This window comes from Simochromis diagramma, unplaced genomic scaffold (genome assembly GCF_900408965.1).
Source record: "Simochromis diagramma unplaced genomic scaffold, fSimDia1.1 OVJJ01000571.1, whole genome shotgun sequence".
Classification (NCBI taxonomy): Eukaryota; Metazoa; Chordata; class Actinopteri; order Cichliformes; family Cichlidae; genus Simochromis; species Simochromis diagramma.
This window is the reverse complement of record NW_024386885.1, coordinates 1001567-1018419: the sequence shown is the minus strand read 5'-3', so window position 1 is coordinate 1018419 and position 16853 is coordinate 1001567. Positions and strand designations below refer to the sequence as shown.

Below are 16853 nucleotides of genomic sequence, written 5' to 3'. Positions count from 1 at the left end.
CCAGGGAAAAAAAAATGCAGCGTGGTGTAAACGCTGAGGCTGGACGCAGCTGCACAGACACCAGCATCCTGTTTGTAATCTTTATGCACTTTAAAGTGTTGAACCGCGTTGATGAAAACCCTGAACCAAGACTCTTTCACACACACACTGTGTCTTGACTGTCAACACACCCTCCTCAAAAGAAGACTGAGTGTGTAACGCCGAGCGGCATCTTAAAAGGCTCTGTGCCTGCGAGCGTCTCGCCAGAAAGAAACAACGAGGCAGGAATCTAACCTCCAAAACCTCTGCGGCTGAAACACGGCAAAGACACCGAGATAAAACACGTCCGTGCGCTCTTATGAGGAAGCTATTACAGGCCATAAAAGTCTCCACTTGATTTACAGCCTGCGTTTTACTTCTTTTAATGCTGATTCTTTTTTATAACTAATGTCCTGCCCTGCTATCCTTCAGAGCATGAGTGATGGGGAAAAGCTGAATAAGTGAACATTACTTTTTGATGAGATGGAATTCAGATTTATCAATACTGAAGCCTTTTATCAAAGCTTCTTAGCTTAATTTAACAGAAGGAAGACCAAACAAAATAAATGTGTTTGTATTTTAATGTCGAGTTGTTTTCTCCGGTTCCTGTGGGTGATGAAGATAAAGCCATGGAGGGTAATTGCTTTCTTCTTTTGATGAATGATGATGACTACACATGAGTGCTCTGTGTGTAACAGCCAAGTGTTTAAGGCTTGTTGCTGCTACAAATGAGCCTCTCTGCGATTTCTGCTGTTGCCAGTGGGCGTGGACATTTGCGCTGATAACTTGGATGCACTTGTGCATCTGAACTCACACTTTTGTGCGTGTGTGTGTGTTAGAAACCTGTTGCGGTGAGCAGCAGTGAGCAGTCGTGTCCGTTCAGGTACTCCATGGATGTGATGCGAGTATAACGAGGGTTTCCGTTGTAGAAGTAGTCCAGTCTCTCGCCCTTCTCCCAGTCCCAAAAGCTAAAACAAACACACTCATTAGACGACAATATGATCTGTTTAACATTTTAACTGAATGTGGTAGTCTCTGACCAGATGCTGTCCTTGTCAGCCACAGCGATGCAGGTGTTGAAGGGGTGGAACTTGACCACTGACGGCACTCCGGGGTTGCGGTTGATGAATATTTGATCATCCAGACGAGAAATACCTGAAACAGAGGAGAAAATCCAAAAGTTGGTATGAAAGGATGATGGATTCATCCAAACCGGAGGTTTGTTTCCTGATGCAGGTTAAAGTAAGTGGCACGCAAATGGGGGAACAACCTGTCTGCTGGCACACCTAACCCACGCCTGCAGCTGCAACCTTACAGGGAGTAACTTAATGAACAAATAAAATGTAGTTTGTCCCGCCTTCCTCTTGCTTTTGGCTGAATCAGGGAGCCTACAGCTGTTCACTGCTGGGCTGGGGTCAGTACCTACTACTGCTCGATACTCAGGTAGCTTTCCTGCCACCTGAGAAGCATTTAGGAGAGTTTATGAGTTGGGCTTCAGGTAGTAATTTTTGTACCTATTGAGGTGTTAAATTTTCACAGTGCTTTTACTTCTACGTAGCGACTCATCTTTTCTGGCCCTGGCTCTCCATGAAGCTTTCTTTTAAACCTTTAAAATGGCAAAACTGTTAACGGCTCGATTCCTGCCATCTTTTTTCCAGTTTTTGTATCCCAGAGATCAGTGTGTGGTTTTTTAACAAATAAACTTAAAAGATTTCTCTTGCAGATTTTTCAAATTCTGCCTCTGATCAAAATCAAAAGCATTTTAGTACAAAACAGAGGAACAAAATAACATAAGAGCTACAACAAAAAGGTTTATTTAAAGGTCCATTAGCAGTGCACACTTTCTTAAACTGACTGACAGGTTTTGTCATGTCCAGGAATACCAAAGACACCAGCTGAGGGCCTCAGGACTCTCTCAGTGGTACATTATTGAGTTTTGTGTTCGTGCAAATTATTCTTTTGTCCTCTAAGTTTCTTAAACACACTAATGCAGTTCATATTTCCATGCTCTGTCAGCAGATTAAAAAGAAATGTTCAAAGAATACAGTTTAATTACTAGTTTTTAAATTGTATAGGATAATAAAGGATAATAAAAGGTACACTCAGCGCAATAATGTGGCTCACTGACACATTTCTAATAGCTTTTGGAAAAAGAGAAATTTATGCTTCATGAGGTTTTGCATCATAGGCTGTATAAATGGCCTGACTCTCATAGACTCTACCTGAGTACCCAAAGCACTTTGTACAAGTTGAGTTTTGAAAGTGTGAACAACAAGTGAGAGGTTGGTCTGGCAGCACACCCTGCTTTATCACCTTTTTTCCTCTGAATGGCTCCGTCATTTACCAAATCACCATGATACTGTGTGTGACATGAAAATAAAGGCACAGATCATAAAATCAACTCAAGTGAGAAGTAGGGCCATTTTCTCACAGACTTTTATACAATCAGACTTCTTTTAGCAACCAGACGAGTCGCCAGCTGCTGGCCACTGGAAAGACTGCAGGTTTTATGCACTTAACTCTATTTTATTTGACTTTATTTATTTTAAAAACATACAGTCTATGCTTTGGGTGCACACATTAAATACTGGGCTGTAGTATTGCTTGGTGAACATAAATTAAATACGGAATCGGCGCCGAGATTCCCAACACAACGCAAAGGTCAAGTATGATCTGAACTTTATACTTTTAAAGTATTTGTATAAGTTAAAACAAAAAGCAAATAAAGTTTCCTGGAAGACATTTTCAGAAGTAGAACGTGGAATAAAGGAAAAAAAGGACAAAGCACAGCCTGGCCATCGACAGGAAGACTTGAGGCAAAGAAGGAGAACAGAGCAAAACATGAAACGGTCTGCGGTGGAAGAGCCGAGGCAAAGAAAACAGTGGAGTTGTGTACCCCACTGGCAGGTTTCGCTGCGAGTAAAAACACGCTGATAAATCTGATGACTTGACTGCCTCGCTATATGTTGTCATGGCAACAACACATGCCGGCTGCCGACCCCGTCCTTGGCTACACGAACTCACTCCCGAGACCGCCGTAACGAGATGAAGAACAACGAAGGGGGATGGATGCAGCTGTGACGGAGGGAAATGTAGTTGGAGGGAGAAGCTGCGGAGGCCGGCGGTTAAAAGCCGGCCGAGATCATCATCACGACTCGCTTTATGTGCACGAAGTGTGACATCGCAGTAGATACAGAGCGACTGTAAAAACAGAGTACACCTCAGAAATGCACAGTGAAGTGGGCAGACTTTGCACCGCCAACAAAAAAAACCAGTACAAGTCAAATCAGGTTCACAGGCTACAGAACATCGTTTGTTCTCTTCTCTCTTTGCTAGCTTTGCTGCCTCGTTCTCAACTCCTCCATCTTCCTCCATCGTACCCTCCCCCCTCCTCCTCCCTCCTTCCTCTCGCCTTGGTTCTCTCTCTGGAGGGATTCGACTGAATGAGGGCAACCCTACTACTTCTCTCTTTCAGAAAACTGCGAGGGGAATTCAATGATTTAACGAGAGCGGGATAGACGTGTGCGTGAGCAAGCCTCAGCTCTGACGCCAATCGCCTCGTGACTGCGTGTGTGTGTTTGTGTGTGCATGTGTGGAGGGGGCTGCCGGTGACGTCGGGGGTGTTAGTTATTCTGTTTGAGAGCTGCTCAAACTTCACCCGGGGAGTGTGTGTGTATGCTGGCACTGGAGCCTCTTTAATGTGCGAGTGCATGTGAGGGGAGACCTGTGACTCACAAAGAGGACGTCTCCTGCTGTGAACTGATTTCAATCAATCCTTCCATCCCTGCGAATCATTCGCAAACTTGCTCACCTAAAATCTTTCATGCATCTTGATGTTTTTCGGGGACAGTCTGGATTTCACCCAAGTTAGCCTCATTAGGGCTCCGGAAATAGTCAATTAGACACGACTGTCAGTCACTAGTAACAGTTTAAACAACTAACATAGGGACTATTTTGTCCTTGGGTATTATATTACCAATGAACCTTTGTTAGAAAAACAAACAAACAAAAATAGCTTCCATAAACAGCCGCTTTATGCAGATGTGATAGAAAGTGAAAGAAACTGCATCAAACAGCTGTGCAGCAATGACCTGATGCTAAAACACAGCAGATAAAAGAAGTTGGTGCCAAGTTAAGAAAGTATCAAGTAATCCTTCACTAAATGAAGAAGTGAAACACCTTTTTTTTTTTTTTTTTTTTAAACGTCTGCAGTGTTTCTACAAGCAAGGAGGAGGTGAAAACGAAGCCTTGTTCCTTTGTGAGATTACGACCTCGGCTGCTAGTTGATTTTTAGCAAATTCTGACCCTATTTACGGTGAAACAGATGATAAAGCAGGAAATACTTGAGCACAGGCCAACCTTCTGACTGTGATGATTTACTCAGTCTAGGTGCAGTCACTTTTCTCTCCTCTGCTCTTTCATCATATGCACCTGAGCCCATCCCTACATAATTTGTGAAGTCCTCTCATTACAATACCGCTAAAAATCAAGCTTCCCAACAATCAGTAATGTGTGTGAAAAACACAAAACATGAATCTGGTGAGAATGGCAGAATAATAATCACCTCCTGGCAGAGAAACGGATGAAACAAAGAGCAGCCGACAGGGAAAAGTGCCGTTGGAGGCTCTGTCTGGACGGTCTGGATTTCACCCAGATCCTGCTCTCATTAAGGCTGCGTAAACATTCAATTACACATGGCTCTGTTAGAAGCTAAGTGCTCGAGTGAAGTGACCGCAGAGCTTGTGTATGTCGTATGCTCCCTAACCAAAGTCACTCTACCTTTCAAAAGAGGAATCATTTAATGCAATACTGAATAGGATGAAAACCAGGGAAGAGATTTTAATAATTAATTTAATTCCCAGTAATATCTGTTCATTTCATTTGAACATCTCCCCTATGAAAATCCTCCTCAGGACATTAAGACGATTCTTTCTTCCAGGCAGCGACGTGAAATATAAATGTGTTTAGAACATGTTAGAAGAAGAAGAAGGTCTTTTGTGCGCATTACTGACCTCTTTGTATGATGCTTCGACTCTGCCTTCTTACGCGAGCATTTCTCAGAAACCTCCACTGACGCTCCAACCTCACCTGACTCTCCAGGTCGTGCTCCTCGGGGATCTGCGAGATTGCATGAAAGAAAAGACAAAGAGAGAGAAAAAGAGATTTACAACTGCTCTCCCCACCTGGAACATTTCTACAACGATAAGCAAACAAACGAATAAAAAATTCAGAGGGACAATATCGAATTACTGCCGCAATAAATCCATTTTTATTGAGCCTTGAACATTGACACTTTTGCTGAGAGTACATTTAAAATTTCAAAGTTGAAAACTTAATTAAATCCTGTTGTGCTCTCCCCCACATTCAGAGACCACTGCACCAAATAACAGATGAAACCATTATAATCCCTCCTTCGCTGATACAGCCTGGACTCTTCTCTGGATAATGGTTACTATCAATGAAAGGAAAAAACCCCTTCTAGTTTCTATTCTGAGTAAAATTTAAAGAAAAAGAACAATTTTGTAGATTTTCCACACCTGACGTTTTTACTTCCCTCAAGTCGAATTAATGAAAATTACAAGATAGAGTTTGCAGAAGCAATATCGTCACTTGAAATATTAATATCAACCCTGTTTTCAGTTAGATTTGTTCTCTTAACAGCTTCTGTAGTTAGCAAAGGCTCAACATTTTAGGTTTCTGTGTGCCAGATGATTAATGTAGCTCAATGATGGTGCTATCTCCATGTCAGCAAGCTTCTGTAGTTACCTGAGACACACAAAAAGCCACAGGAGTTCACAAAGTTAATTATTTTAGCAGCCAAATTATCTACTAAAAATCTAATATTAGCACAGCTATTTAGCCAAGGGTCAAAATACTACATTTTAGTGTATCCAAAGATGATTTAGTCCTCGTGTCTATGCTCTTATGAAGATAATCTTATAGTAATAAATTTAATCTTAACTAGAATTTGCAGCTCATGGAGAAATTGCAGTTGGATTGTTGATACTGGTGGATTTGTCCTGTGGCTGGTTGTTGGTGTCAATAAAAAGTAGGCGGTAAATAGCTTGCTGTGTACCTAATAAAGTGACACACATTGTAAATGTTTATGTTACCCATACGGTTACTACTTCTCAGATTTGTTTCTGAGATGAAATCATTTAATACATGGATGCAGCAGCTTGCTAACTAAGTTTGCATTAGCTGCTAGTTTAGCACTCAACCTCTCGTTCAAATATGGTCTCTGCAGACTATTAAAAACATGCTAATATTGACGGTTCAGTTCAATTCAGCTTTATTTGTACAGCGCCAAATCACAACAATAGACCCTATAATAATACATACAGAGAAAAACCCAACAATCATATGACCCCCTATGAGCAAGCACTTTGGTGACAGTGGGAAGGAAGAACTCCCTTTTAACAGGAAGAAACCTCCAGCAGAACCAGGCTCAGGGAGGGGCGGGGCCATCTGCTGTGATTGGTTGGTGTGACAGAAGGAAGACAGGATAAAAGACGTACATAACCTACTGGTTTCAGCACGCTGCAGAAACCAGTAGGTTATGTCACAGTGGCTACCCCCATCCATCATTTATTTACAGAGCATGTATTTCCTCCTTGTGCCGGCAGGACTCAGTGCCCTGTCAGTATAGCGAGCTTTAGAGATACACATGTTCCAGTGATGCCACTAAAACATGGACAAGATTATTATAAACCTTTTGATTGATTCGTAGTTTCTTAAATGTTAAGACTTTCCTTTCAGAATCTGTGCTCATTCCCATAAAGTTTTTCAACTTCACAGGAAAGCCTGAATCGCCTCGGTGCAATGTTAAGGGACGCTCATGCGATTACCAAGATAATGAGTCCAGGTATCAAGTTCACTTTATGTAATCACATCTCATCACATCTATTGAGCAGTGGGACAATATTAAAAGTATTAACTTTATTAAGTCTTACGTAACAAAATGGGCCCCACAGACTTTGCGCCCACTTTATTTTAAGGGAACAGAATCAATTTTTTTTTTTTTTTTTTTTTTTTTTTTTTAAAACAGGACATTAAATATGCAGAGTTTAATATAAAGCAAGTCTGTGTCATTCTTCAGCGCCATGAATTAAAGTCATAAATTAAACGTTAACTGCGCGGCTGTGAATAAACAACAGAGGAAAACTGTAAATGTATGTGTGTGGTTTTAAATGTCGGGTGCCAGCGTGTGCTTATGAAGCACATTTCTACAGCAAGGCCTCCCACGCCACATGAATGCTAAACAGTCTCCACCCCACCCACCCACAAAGTTATAGTACCATGTTGCCACTGTTCCTGCAATGTCCTCGCCTGGCGTGTGTTGGCTTTTGGAGAAATAAAACACACATACTGTAACACCTCACAGCGAATAAACAGATTTGTGTCTGTGAGAACGATGTATGTAGCGTGTGTTCAGTCAAAGCATTCATATACAGGGTCTCTGGGGTTTTATGGTTTAGAAGTCTGATGTCGACCTGTGTGGAAATCGCTGGCTGATGCTGTCGTTGCAAGGGTTGGTATGCTGCAGCGTGTCAGCTGCTAATGTAACGTATAATGAGACCCTGAGGAGTAAAAATGTGTCTGAGAGTCTCTCACACAATCTCCACACAGCTCTGCACGCTGGGCATATACAGTAAAATCGATAGTTTGTAGTATAGAGTAAGGCCAAAGTATGTGGACAGCCAAACAGGCTGTCAACAGTCAGCAGCTACCTGTGATTTCAGACCCGGAAACTGTACAAAAAAAGATGGATGCAACCGCTGTGAGGTCATCTGCATTTTGGCCACGTCCACGTTAGTGTTTCGGTCTAATAGTGACCATATTGAGATGAAAGGATGGCGCTTGGTTACCAAACTGCATCCATTACTTTGCAGGTAACAAATTACTAGAATTGACCTCAACCAAAATTAAATCACAAACCTCTCAGATGGTCCAAACAGTAAACCAGATTATTTGTCAGAGGTTTCCATTTAACTGCTCCAAAGGGCACCAACAGCACAAACATGGCAGAGGAGGCCTGTAGAGCTGAAGCCTGGCAGAAACAGCCCCTCTCAATTAAAAACCCAAACTTTGCTTTTGGCTACAAACGGTGGACATTTTAACAGTTTATGTTTTATGGTGACTGGCTCACTTTTGGAGCCAGCTTCAGAGGACAGTTACAGGTACTGTAGTTTTCGGCACTATCACCTTAGCCTCTTTTTTCAGCCCTTGAGGTTTCACACGTTTACTTCTCATTGACATTTAGCATTGCATCTTGGGAGTGTTGAGCTGTGCGATGAACACTAATTTTTAAACTTCAAATCTGTACATCTGAAATGTTTTGGGCTCTGCCAGATGAAAGATGACCAGCGAGAACAAATTGTGGTGACATTGTTGGCTGTGTCTGCAAAATGATGGTCCTATTAAAGTGGTGCACTTTTGCCTTTACAGATTTTGCTACTGAGGCTCAAAGCTGGTTACAGATAGAAAGCGACACTTGGTATAAATATGGTGCTCAGTCCTGAAATTTTCATGTTGCCATGTCCTGAACCGCAGAAGTCTGGGAGGCTCAAAAATGCTGGAAAAAATAACAGATTAAAACCCCCCCTTTCCCCTTTGGTCGCACTTTTTAAAGTTTCATAACTGCTCAGTGAAACGTTGTTGGTGTTTGCTAACAAGTCAGCCGCTCTAGGTCTACACGACTGAGGCCTAGCTGAAACTCGTGATCACAAAATGACTTAAATAAAATTAAAATGAGCTGGAAATGTTTTTAGGTTTCAGTCTCTGCCGATTTCATCACAACCTGACCTACAGTTATTAATGCTGTCTTATAACTGTAAGCTCTCAAAAAGTTCTGTATTTGTGTTTTACAATCATCCATGATCTCTGAAAAATATGCCCCTGGGAAAAAAAAAACATTAATATAATTAGGAAAAATAACACGGACATTAAAAGTGATGACTAATAAAATAAGAGTAAAACACTTCAAGACAAAAAATAGGGGACGCACCCTGCCCGTCACCCTGTGACTGCTGGGAAAGGCTCCACCGAGACCCTGAACTGGACAAGCGTCAGAATAAAGCTGGATTTGAGACAAAGTTAGAGTCCGAGAACAAAAATATGAGTATAATAAGTCCACACGAAGCTGTGCATGTAACCACGGCTCTTTGCTTCTCAAACAAATATGAACCTGAAGCAGAGGACGTGTCTTCTGTCGCTCATGTGAGGAGTCTTCAGCGTCCTTGCTTCTCACAGATGTGTGGAGACAATAACACAAATATACACATTCTTCTGGTGTGCTGCTGACACAGTGATATGATAACCTGTGTGCAGACTTTGAGACACACACACGGCTTTGTAATGGAGTTAAGTTTTATGACAGCACTCAAAATTTTGCCAACACAGCGTTATGATTTGTGGCAAAACTCCCCTTTACTCCTCCTCCTCCATCTACTCTGTGAGCTCGTTCACTCGCCTTCACATCCAGTCATCTCTCTGCTTTTTATCAGCCTTTGTTGCCACTCCTGGCCCCGTATTTCTTTCATCCTATTCATCCCACCACCATGCTCTTCATATTGAGTTTTCTTTCACTTTTAGCATCTCTGTTTTCCTCCTCGCCCACCTCTATTTGCCCCTCAGTGTCTGCTTTCCTTTTCAAATATTTTACTTTCATCATCTTTTATTTTTTTCTTCCTGTGTTCTCTTTCTCCTGTCCTCCACTTTCCCCCTACAACATCTTACATGTTTTGTAAATATTTTACTAATATCTTCGTTCTATATCAGCCATGAGCAAAAACGACCCCCTATTATTTTTCATGCACTTTGCAAAGTTTCCATTTTCTCCTCTGTTTGACCCTGGCTCTTTTTATATCGCTTTTCTTCCTGTTTAACCTACAAAAATGTGCTGACACTGTTTGCCTTTTTTCCTGGAAAAGACGACACGTTCAGGCCGTTTAAACACGCGTTAGTTTGATTTAATATTAAAGCATTTCGGTGTTACTACTGTGCCGGGTGAAAGCACTTGTCTTAATCTTAAGTTTCACTCAGGAGGATGTTACATTATGGAGCTCATTATTCAGCAAAGCCATCTCGTACAAACAGCAGGTACTTTCTCTCTCACTGTGATCGGTCCCCACCCTGCTGTTTTCCATAGGACTTCATTACTTTTTAAAATAAATCCTATAACACAGAGTTTATGTCCTCAGACAGCTCAATCTGTCCTCAAACTGTTGCAAAAAAGCACGATAAACACACACCAGTGACACAAATTCACATAAATGTGTGTAAACAGAAAATTATCTGCCATATTGTGCTGCTTTGTTGCTTAGCAACTGACTTAAGCCGATTTTAAAGTGGTAGATGGCTTAGCAGTGGAATACGGAGGAAGACAAGAAAACATTTCTAAGTTCTTGATTTGAAAATGGCGATGTCCTTTCTCCTTTTAAAGGTGCACTAAGCAGCACTTCCTCTGTATTAAAACCATTTTTTATTGTCAGTGTCTGAAAGGGGCTGAGGCCTCCCCCGACTCTCTCGTCGCCTCTAAAGGGGCGTTCCTGGGTGAAAAAACTGCTCGCAATCTGCCTCAGTTAAACTTCTTTCACCATCGAGGTGAGCGATTGGAGTGAGTACTAATTAGACAGCACTGATAGTCATTCCATTATTGATATGACAGGGTGGTAAATGCATTAGAGGCCAGAGCCCGCCGTGCACACTTCACCAACCATCAGCGACATAGTGATGTGCGATGAGCCAGCCTTTTGTGGGAGAGTAAGCAAGCTGACCAGTTTGACATGTGAGGAACACAAATGATGACACTGACCTTCATGACAGGCTGAGCAAAATACTTGGCGCTCCAGTCGCACAAGCCTGTCTGGAGGGCCGGACTGATGTAGTTCCTGTGACCACCTGGTTCATCGCTGTCTTCAGCTGCCTAAAGAAAAACACAAAAAGAAAAAAAAAACTGTGATTTAAAGAGTTAAACGAAACAGAGAGCGAGAGGACAAGAGTGACTAGCAGCAGCACGGCAGGTTTCATCTTTCTCTACCTGCTCGGGTCCCTTGTCAAACATTTTGCGAGTGCGAGTAAACTGGTGTGAGTGGGGCGCCTGTCCTCCCAGCGTTGGGGTGTAAGGCGGTCGTGTGGCCGGCTGCTCCCTGGTGGGGGGTTTGGGAACGTCGTTGGTCAGACTGGAGCTGCTGGTGCTGGGCATTGGTGGAGAACCACTGAAGTAAAGGAAAAGAGGACAAGAGGATTAAGGGGTCAGTTTACGAATGCACATTTTACGTGCTTTTATTTTTAAATTAGCAGCTGTGTTACATCTAAATGTAACACAGCTGCTAAATCTAACATCGCTTCTTCTGTGTTGTCTAAAGGACAGCTGCTATTTCTTTGCTTTTTCACCCATCTGCAGTCCTCCTCTCACTACTTGCACATCTATTTCTTTAATGCATGGGGGATCTCCTCTAGTATGCGCCTCTTAAACTTGAATCGTATTGGAGGACAAAGTCAAATCCTGCAAGTAGAGCCGGCTGTGAATGAAGGCTGTCTTAACGTAGCCAAAAATCCCTCAGACACCTCGGGACGTTATGGTCGAACCTCAGGGCCTCTCACGGGACACGGCCTCGCTCTTCTGACCTGATGAAACGCTTTCAGGCTTGGACAGTACTGAGTTTTCCCAGACTGTTAAACGCAGCTGCTGTTGTTAAAGAGTGAAATCTTTCCTCTAATGCACATAGAAAACTATTTACCATGACAGAAGGGTGTTGGACGCACAAACAAACAAATTGGGAAATTATTCAATCGTGAAATCAAACAGCTCATGAATAATATTTCAATTTTAAAATGCTAATAATTATTTTTCTTCTGAATCTACACTTAATTTTGCTTGATTTTTATATTTTATCCTGGTTCATGCACCATGAATATAATTCAATATAAAACATTTGGCCAGAATCCCATTCGCCTGCTACAAATGACGCACATCGTGATGATTAAATGCAACTTTTTTTTGCCTAACACGTGATTCAAATGCTCTGGGGTTTCCGTTTAATGAGTTTTTGGTGTGTCACTGCGTTCATGCATGTGTGAGCTCCGTCCTCACCCAGCCTGGTGTATGTGCGTGCCCTTGCTGGTGGGGCTGGCCGGGGCTGACTGGGTGAGCGATCCTGAGTCCAGGATCCTCTGAGGTCTGGCATTCATCGTAGCCTGAGGGAGAAAAAAAAAAAGTCTCTTTATTCTTGTTTCTGCAGATGATCACATTTGGATTTATAGTTTGAAATTATGATATTTCTTCCCAGATTTTTCAAAAGCTTTCAGAGACAAATATGCAGAAGTGTCTAGATCAGAAACGAGCCCAAAAATCTGGATAATCTTCCTGCTGTAACTGCATAAAAAGTGCAGGACTTCACAAAGTTTGCTAAATTTCCACAGGTTTATCCCATTAAGTGAGCAGGTAATATAACCTCTTCATTGTGAGTTGTCTAATGGCTGCACACGAGGGAGGGGCAAACTTAATAAAGACAATAGAGGCAAAGCATCGCTGATGAATAGCGGAGCTGTTGTTTACTCGAGCCAGGTGGGGAGAGAACTGTGTGCAGCGTAAATCCAGTTAACACAAGCAAACACATTTTACTACCTTTGATTTGATTTCTATGCTAATTGCAAAATTGCAGTGAGCATCTTTTGCTTCTGTGTCCGTCTGAAAGGCTGAGAGCGAGGCAGGAAAGTTTTTAATGCAAAGACCGGGCCCATAAAAACGGCTGCATCTGTGAGGGGGACGAGACATCAGCTATGAGGGTTAGCTGTCGGCGCTTCATTAGGAGGCAAGTCAAATGAAAGAAAACAGCAGTAAAAACAGCTGGAACAATTATTATGGAAAAAGCCAGATCACTAATGAAAGCAGCTTTTCCACTCATGCACAACAAGATCAATATGATGGGACGGGGCACAAAAGGAAAAGCAGATAAGGAACTAAAGGACGCGCTTATGTCTTTTGCAGAAATTGTGGGGTGGATGTGTGACACAAAGGAGAAGCGCATGTTGAGGAGGGCAGCGGTAAGCACACAAACAACGGGAAACCTGAACTGCACAAACAAAAGGTCTTTGAAACAAAAAGCATCCGGGCGGAAGAGCGTTTCCACTCAGTGAAGTAACATGCTCATGGATTATTCATCGGTGTTTGCTGATCGTCAACATGTGGCAAACAAACCAGACGCTAACGCGGGAGAGACATGCAAAACTGCAGCTTTAGCGGGAAAATGGGCTGGAACTGGTGCTAGCAGCTGCACTACTCCACGCGGGGAAACAGGCTCGTTCTCCGACTTAAACCCACTTCCCCCACACTTCCTCTATCATTAATTGGCTGGAAAGCGAGTCAACTGCGCAAACACATTAGTCAGAGGCTGTCGAAGGATACAGCTGTGGAAGCGGACGACAGCTCAGGGGAAAAAAAGAAAAGTCTGAATAATCCTGGTAAATTATGTAGAGCTTTCTTACTGCTGGAGAAAGCACCCGACATCGCTGTGACATGTGATGATGAGATCGAACAGCTGAAGGTGATTGAGGGTAATTGAGGGAATTCTTCCATTCAATTGAGGTTTATTTCTATAGCGCCAAATCAAAACTACAGTCACCTCCAGGTGCTCTACACTGTAGGGTAAAGACTCCAACAATCACACGACCACTGGCAGGAAGGAGAAACCTCCATTTAACAGAACCAGCTCAGAGGTGGCTCAGAGGCAGATAGAGGTGCTGCCATCTGCGGCATCTGTGGTCTATACACATGTGGTGAGCAGAGAAGCAGTACTCGCATTAAATCCCACAGCAGCCTGAGCCGACTGCAGCATAACTAAGGGAAAGTTCAGGGTCCTTTTTTAATCCAGCCCGAATTTACGCTTTATCAAAAGGTTTCAAGTCTAATCTTAAAAAACTAGTATGTCTGTCTCCTGACTGCAAACTGGAGCTGAAAGCCCCGCCTCTCATTCTACTCCAAGTGTAAGCCAACCAGCAGTCTGAGAGTGAAGCGCTCTGCTGGGCTTACATGGTGCAATGAGGTCATTGAGGTAAGATGGGGCCTGATTTTTCAAGACCTTGTAGATGAGGAGAAACTTTAAATTAAACTGTTTTTCACAGTAAAGATGATGTTTGGGGGCTTCATTGAGAACCTTAAGTTCTTAACCATAATCCATCTTCTTCTGCTTATCTGGGGCCGGGTTGTGGGGGCAGAGCCTAAGCAGAGAAGCCCAGACCTCCATCTTCCCGGCAACCTCCTCCAGCTTGTCCAAGGCGTTCCCCGGCCAGCCGAGAGTTATAATCTCTCCAGCGTGTCCTGGGTCTGTCCCGGGGCCTCCTCCCGGTGGGACATGCCCAGAACACCTCAGCCATGAGGCGTCCTTCTCAGACGCCCGAACCACCTCAACTGGCTGCTTTCGATGTGGAGGAGCAGCGGCTCTACTCTGAGCCCCTCCCGAATGGTCGAACTTCTCACCCTCTCTCTCTCTTAACCAATAATCTCCTTTCAATACAGGCAAACAACTGGGAGATAAGGGCGGTGTTGGATAGTAAATCTTTGCCATTCAAACATAAAAAAACCTCTGGATTTGCTTCAGATGGATGTGATCCAACTTTATTAGCGACACATCTGTGAAAACGACTGGAGGCACCTGAATAAAAGAATCACAATGTGTTCAAAATGTATATACTATTAAAAATCTCCAAGAGTCCCAGCATCAGACAGCAACACTGGACTATAAAAAAAGCATTTAGAGCCTTAATCATCTTGGAAGAAAGTACATTTTAATTAGCTCCTGACCTTGTTTCGCTTTGTTACGAATCAATAACATTTGACATTTAAAATCTTAATTAAAAGAGCCGTTAGCACTTGTGAACTTGAATGAGGGTTCTTAAAATAAGCAGCTGTTGCCGAGCTCTTTGAGAGAGAGGGAAAAATAAAAAAGACCGTTAACACCACTGTTTAAAATGTGCACTCATGATATCGTTATAGTCCAGAACAATATTTTGCTCCTTCAAATTCCGCATCAAACACTAAGATCAAATCCTCTTTAATGTCTGTTTTCTATCCTTCTCCTCATTGGAATAAATTACGTTTAAAGATTTGGCCGTCATCGTTTTATTTATTTACAAAATACTTTGTTTTTCATCCCAAATCAAAGTACTTGTGCTTATTCTGTTTAAGGTCTTGTTTTTATTTTTTAGTCTTTCTCGTCTTTGTTGTGATATTTTGTTACATTTTTGTACAGTTCTGTCATTTGTTCTAAGAACATTTGTTTGAGTCCTATTTACAAGCAGATGTTACATAGAGATATAATACATTTATTAATCTATAACAACTTGAAAGGAAGCCATCCTTAGATAATTCAATTCAAAGTTATTTACATACTACAGATACAACATAATGTCTGAGAAAGTAACATATTACAAACAAAATCCCAGTGATCACAGGACCCGAATTACCAATCACTCTGTGATGGTGGAGAAGAAGAACTTCCTTTGACCAGGAAGAAACCCCCAACAGAACGAGGTGTGGGGAGAGAAAACCTTCAGCCAAGACCAGCTGAAGGTTGAGGGAAAAGAGAAGACTTAAAATTCATGAAAAGGAGCGTCGAGAGACCACGAACAAGGAAAATATGATCTCGCTTTCCAGTTCCTGTTCTTGCTGCAGCTGAGGGCTTTTCACTGAGCTTTTAAGACTGCAAAACAAGGAATTACATTACGAGTAACAACACACAACCTCGTTTCTGAGCATCGCTCTGAGACTGCTTCTATTTCTGACAAAGCCGCACAAACTGATGGGGCGTCCTGCACATTTGTTTAATGTGTGAGTGAAAGGACATGCCCTGGCTACTGCAGGGGACCCGATATTATGATATAATATTAACTATTTGCTGATATCTCAGTATTGGAATTTAAAGAAGAGAAACAACGTTCGACTTGTGAGGACGCAGCTTCCCTGTTGGCCACATGTGTTTGGAAAGCCACAAACGAAACAAGCAGCCGATCTGTGCAGAGTCAGGATTGGGTACATGAGTAAATAAATAACTACAAACAACTATATTAGTCAGACTCTGTGGGTTTAAAAATTGAGCCTGTGCAACTCTGTAAATCAAGTCTCAAGTTCACAGCTTGAAAGATTAACATGACTGATGATGATTAACCTTCTAAACGTGTCGCAAAAGTGTCCTGAGCAGGTGCAGGGCACGACTGAATCCTGTCTCCTTCCATGTTCTCTTATGTTGCTTGTCAGGGACCTAATCTTTATAAATATGACACCACTGTTTGTTAAATTGACTTGAGTGTGCAGGTCCACAATAACTCATGCTCCAAAAATGTGTTACGGTGCTGGCAGAAGAAAACGTCTATTGCATTATATTGTTAATCGCGTCCTGTTCTTTGTTTTATTGCAGCTGAGACGGAAGCCTCGATGCAGAGATGCTGCCTGTGTGAAGGTAACAGAGGGAACAATTGGTGTTGGTGGTGGAAAACACAAGAAATCCTGCCCGAGGCTTAGGATGGGTGGTGGAGTATAGTGGTTATTATAGCTCCTTAAGTTACGGCAGCCTCTTTGCTCTGCTGCGCTCTGCCAAGCCTCGGGGAGTCATTGGCCCTTAATTGCATTTGCACAAAAGTAATGGCCTTTCGGAGGAAGCAAATGCCAGTGGGAGGGAGGGGCATGTGTGCTGGAAGCTGATCTTTTTCACTGTATAACCATGAGGTGAAAAAGAACTGATATACGGGGATACAGAGACAAAAAGTCAATTATAATATCCTCATTATATTAGACTCCAGAAAATGAGATGATACTCAGTTTTAAGAATTACTTA

At 42.4% G+C, this 16853-nt stretch overlaps 1 protein-coding gene across 6 annotated transcripts in view; it reads right to left on the bottom strand.

Moving 5' to 3' along the window:
* The window catches only part of rptor (regulatory associated protein of MTOR, complex 1), a 184773-nt gene that overhangs the window by 17768 nt on the left and 150152 nt on the right, over positions 1-16853 (bottom strand). For all 6 annotated transcript variants that reach the window (XM_040033403.1, XM_040033406.1, XM_040033405.1 and 3 more), the window contains 6 exons: positions 12116-12219; positions 11060-11237; positions 10835-10945; positions 5031-5136; positions 1059-1173; positions 862-986 (listed from right to left, as the gene is read on the bottom strand). In XM_040033403.1, the coding sequence (XP_039889337.1) occupies positions 862-986; positions 1059-1173; positions 5031-5136; positions 10835-10945; positions 11060-11237; positions 12116-12219 (739 nt within the window). The remainder of the gene's footprint in view (positions 1-861; positions 987-1058; positions 1174-5030; positions 5137-10834; positions 10946-11059; positions 11238-12115; positions 12220-16853) is intronic.